Source organism: Acinonyx jubatus, chromosome A1, assembly GCF_027475565.1.
Source record: "Acinonyx jubatus isolate Ajub_Pintada_27869175 chromosome A1, VMU_Ajub_asm_v1.0, whole genome shotgun sequence".
Taxonomy (NCBI): domain Eukaryota; kingdom Metazoa; phylum Chordata; class Mammalia; order Carnivora; family Felidae; genus Acinonyx; species Acinonyx jubatus.
Genome location: NC_069380.1, coordinates 176,529,129 through 176,533,696, shown reverse-complemented (window position 1 = coordinate 176,533,696; position 4,568 = coordinate 176,529,129). Strand labels below are relative to the sequence as shown.

Below are 4,568 nucleotides of genomic sequence, written 5' to 3'. Positions count from 1 at the left end.
GAAGAGAGAGAAGGAAGAGGGGCACCCTGGGCACTGTGGACATCAGCTACAGCACCGGTCTGAGCACGCGCAGTGGGCCTGGCCAGGAGGCCCCCTCCCCTTGGCTCTCAGGGCTGTTGGAGGAGGGGCGGGTCTGCAGCAGGTGGCCGCCCCTGGGTGGGGCCCACAGTCCAAGCCTGCAGGGGTATAAGTGGGAGGCTGGGCCAGCAGAGCACCTGTCAGGGACAGCTCCCCTGTGCAGGTGCCAGGCAGGTGGCTCCGGCCGAGCCCAGCCCCAGCATGAGCTCCTTCGACCTCCCAGCACCCTCCCCACCTCGCTGCAGCCCCCAGTTCCCCAGCATCGGCCAGGAGCCCCCCGAGATGAGCCTTTACTATGAGAACTTCTTCCATCCACAGGGCGTGCCCAGCCCTCAGCGGCCCCCCTCCTTCGAGGGGGGCGGCGAGTACGGGGCCACCCCCAACCCCTACCTCTGGCTCAATGGACCGGCCATGACTCCGCCACCCTACCTGTCGGGCTCCAACACCAGCCCCTTCCTGCCCCAGGCCTACGGTGTGCAGAGGCAGCTGCTGCCAGGCATGTCTGGGCTGGGGGGCGGCGACCTGGGCTGGCTGCCCATCCCCTCGCAGGAGGAGCTGATGAAGCTGGTGCGGCCCCCCTATTCCTACTCGGCTCTCATCGCCATGGCCATCCACGGGGCGCCCGACAAGCGGCTCACCCTCAGCCAGATCTACCAGTACGTGGCCGACAACTTCCCCTTCTACAACAAAAGCAAGGCCGGCTGGCAGAACTCCATCCGCCACAACCTGTCTCTCAACGACTGCTTCAAGAAGGTGCCCCGCGATGAGGACGACCCGGGTAAGGGGGCTGCGGGCGCAGTGTGGAGTGGGTGGGGCAAGCCTCCGACGCTCCCAGGGAAGGTTCATGTCATTCCAAACCAGCACCCCATTCTAGACAGTTCTGATATGGCTGTGTCCCCCCAAGACAGGGGGCTCAAGGTTGTCAGTGAAGGAGACTGGGAGAGCCCAGGGGGCAGATTTGGGTTTTGACCTTGGCTGGACCACGGACCAGCCAGCGACTTCCAGCATTTTAGGTCCCTGAGCCTCAGTTTCCCCACCTGCAAAATAGGGAAGGTAACAGTGGCTCCTTTCCAGGCCTGTGATGGGGGTCATGAGATAATGTATGCAGGGATTTTGGTGCTAACAAGCACCCAGTAGACTATAGGAACTGTTATGATTAATCTGAGTCCCCAGCCCTCAGCTCATAGAAAGTCCTTGGGGTGAGTTGGACTAGGCCAAGCCCAAGTGCACCCCCAGCCTTCTCGGAGAAGATCTAACTTTGTTGAATAAGCATGGGCCACATTGTGCTGCCTGCCGTACATAACCTTCTTTAATGCAACCCTGCAGGATAGCTCTTATTAAACCCATTGTACAGATAAGGAGACTGACACTTAGAGGCATCCTGCCTAAGGTGACACAGAATGGAGGGATAGCCATGGAGCCTGAAGCTGAGTGGAGGTCTCTCTACCACCAAAGACTGTGAACTTTTCCTTTTTAATGATGACTTTCTAAAATTCAGTGCCATACAGAATGGCCATACAGGACCGTTAAAAACTCAGCTATGCATTTCCCTGAATTGAAGTCCATTCTTTTTCCCCCACAGGAAGCCAGGGCATGGCTCAGAGCCCCCACCTTCACCCACTTCGAGGCTAGCAAGGGTAGAACTATTGGGGCCCCAGGGGAAGGCAAGTGTCCAGTCCAATGACTGGCCTCACCCGCAGGCTGAGCTCAGGCCTTACCTCTGGACAGCACCTCATGGTGATGCAGCCCAGCTACACGTCTAGCATCAGCCCTTTCTCACAGTCAGCCTGAGGAAGAAGGGACTGGTACAACCGACCCACTTTTCAGACTAGGAAACTGAGGCTTGCCCGAAGTCCCTCCACCACTTAGGAGCAAAGCCAGGACTCAAGTCCACCCTTGGACTCCATGCCCAAAACTTTCAGGGAGCCCTGAAGTGTTTCCTTAGTTTTCTTGCACGTCAGCAATGGAAGGAGCCCCTCCCTCTCCATTCCCCCAGCCCCTGAACGTCTCCCAGAGGCCTGCATTGTAAGCACTTTCATGGCTCACGCCTCTGTGCTCCCAGTTGTGAGCAGGGAGCTGAGCTAAAGATCCCTGTGTTTTCTGTACACAATTCCTCTGTGTCTCTCTCCCTGCCTTTTCTTCCGCCTTTTGCGTGTGTTTCTTTGGTGTTTAGTTTGTGATGCTACACAGAAACGGGAGCAGAGCATTTTGTCCATCTCTCTACTTAACCTCTCTCACTTGTGTGCCAGGCAAAGGGAATTACTGGACCCTGGATCCCAACTGTGAGAAGATGTTCGATAACGGAAACTTCCGCAGGAAGAGGAAGAGAAAATCAGATGTCTCCTCCAGCACGGGATCCTTGGCCTCGGAGAAAACAGACAGCAGCCTCCTGGCGGGCAGCCCGAAGACCGCAGAGGCCCAGGACATCTTGGACAGTGCGTCACCAGGCACCACGAGCTCCCCAGAGAAGCAGTCCTCACCTCCCCCGTCGGGTACCCCATGCCTCAACAACTTCCTCTCCACCATGACAGCCTATGTGAGCGGTTCGAGCCCGGTGAGCCGCCCTGTGGCAACACCAGGACTGAGCCCTGAGCCCGCTGACAAGATGGGGCAGAACTTGCTGAACTTCAGCTCCTACACCCCACTCACCAACCTCAGCAGCCATGGGGGCGGGGGCGAATGGGCCAACCCCATGCCCACCAACGCTCTCGGCTATGGAGGCTCTGTCCTCAACCAGTTCAGCCCTCATTTCTACAACAGCATCAACACAAACAGTGTCCTCTACCCCAGGGAGGGCACTGAGGTTTAGAACAGAACAGCTCCTGAACCACATGGACATGCATGGGAGGAAAGCAGTTGAGGCCTCCCATGCCAGCATCGCTGTGGTCCAAGACTCTCAACTACCCAGGCATACACAGGAAGCTCAGAGCAATTCATCCTTCCCCTAGAACATTGTGTAAACCTTCTGTTTATCTCACATACGTCCACACACACACTCACCAACTTTGCAGTGGAAATACTGGTGCTCCTGATAGCAGTAATCATGGCAGCCATTTGTTGAGTACTTCCTATGTGCCAGGTGCTATGCTAGGCTCTTTAAAGGCATGATCACACTTACTATTTACAGTTACCCTGTGGGGTTCAAATGAACCTCCTCCTTTAACAGATGAGGATACTGAGGCTCTAGGAAGCTAAGTAACTTCACAGGATTATACAGATTAGTAAGTGACAGAGTCATGAGTTGAGTCTGGGTCTGTATGACCCCCAGAGTTTGGGTGAACAAAGGCAGGAACGGAACAATTGGTTGAACAGTCAAGGCAGGTCAGTGTGTCAGCTGCTTATAAGGCAAGCACATCCACTGCCCTATGGCTGTCCATCAAAATTTAGCCCTGGCCCCAGGCACATCTCATCCTGCTCCAAGTCCTTGTTCTGGGGCTCCCAACTTACCTGTAGGCACTTCTTTTGCTGCCATTCAGGAGGAAAGCCCAAGCTCATGCCCCTGAAGGACAGTGTGTCCCACCTCTCCCCACAGGGGGACATCACTTCCCCAGCCCCGGAGACCTTGAGCAGGGCAGGGAGAGGAGTCACGTACCCCATGCCCCCCACCCCAGCACTGTCCACTTACAAAATCTTGTAAAGCCCAGCTTCCTGTGTTCATGTCATGGACCAGTGAGCTGAAAGTGGCTGAGTCTTCCAAGAGAAACAAGGCTGAATGAGCGCTTCCTTTTTTATAGCCCGGGAGAGGTGAACGTCTGAGGAAACAAAGCCTCAAGGGAGGGACCTATAGCCCACTGCACAGGGGTCCATGCCTGCAGATCCTGGGACTTTTTTCTCATTTTTATATGTATTTACATGCCCGTGATGTGTCATCACAGCATACCCTGGGAAGTGTTTTTGTTTTCTCATTTTCTTTTTAATTAAAACAAAAACAAAAACAAAAACAAAAACACTGTGCATGTCCCTTCCTTTTGAGTTTTCCTGTCTCTTAGCTGCTGGTCGACTAATCATGGAGCCAAGTGCAGCCTGGAGCTGAAGGTTTTGGGGCCAGGAGACAGAGAAAGAATGGGCGTCGAGGATTCTGTCTTCTTTGCCACCAACGTGGAGATGGGACAAATGTCCCCAGTGAAAAGAGGGGCACTTGCAGGGGTGGGGTAAGTGCATGAAGGAAGCCATCCATATTGGACACAAAACAGGAACTGAGCATGACTGTCTTTGCAGCTCAAGCAACCCTCATAGCTGTGCTCTGTGTAATCCCCCTCGTAACCCTGTGAAAGGGGTGCTGCTGGTCCCATTATACAAAGGAGAAAACTGAGGGTCAGGATGGTTGAACCACTTGCCTGGAGTCCACAGCCTGTCCCTGCCCAGGGCGTCTGACTCCTGCACCTTGGACATGGCTACGCCTAGTGGCAATGACAACAGTGCTGTTGGCTATGATTCACTGAGGGCTCTAGGCAGGCACCTGGCCAAGCGCTGTGCAGGTGGGAGCTCTT

General features: G+C 55.0%; 1 protein-coding gene across 1 annotated transcript; it reads left to right on the top strand.

Annotated features, from left to right (window-relative positions):
• Nucleotides 1–202: 202 nt before the first annotated feature.
• On the top strand, nucleotides 203–4,217 carry FOXI1 (forkhead box I1). The gene is made up of 2 exons (XM_015065776.3): nucleotides 203–856; nucleotides 2,328–4,217. The coding sequence occupies exons 1-2, from the start codon at nucleotides 280–282 to the stop codon at nucleotides 2,885–2,887; spliced, it is 1,137 nt and encodes a 378-aa protein (XP_014921262.2). The 5' UTR covers nucleotides 203–279; the 3' UTR covers nucleotides 2,888–4,217.
• The last annotated feature ends 351 nt before the right edge of the window (nucleotides 4,218–4,568 follow it).

Coding starts and splice junctions, on each gene's coding strand:
- FOXI1 (XM_015065776.3), top strand. CDS start 280: ATGAGCTCCTTCGACCTCCCAGCACCCTCCCCACCTCGCTGCAGCCCC. Junction 857..2,327: donor CCGCGATGAGGACGACCCGG/GTAAGGGGGCTG, acceptor CTTGTGTGCCAG/GCAAAGGGAATTACTGGACC.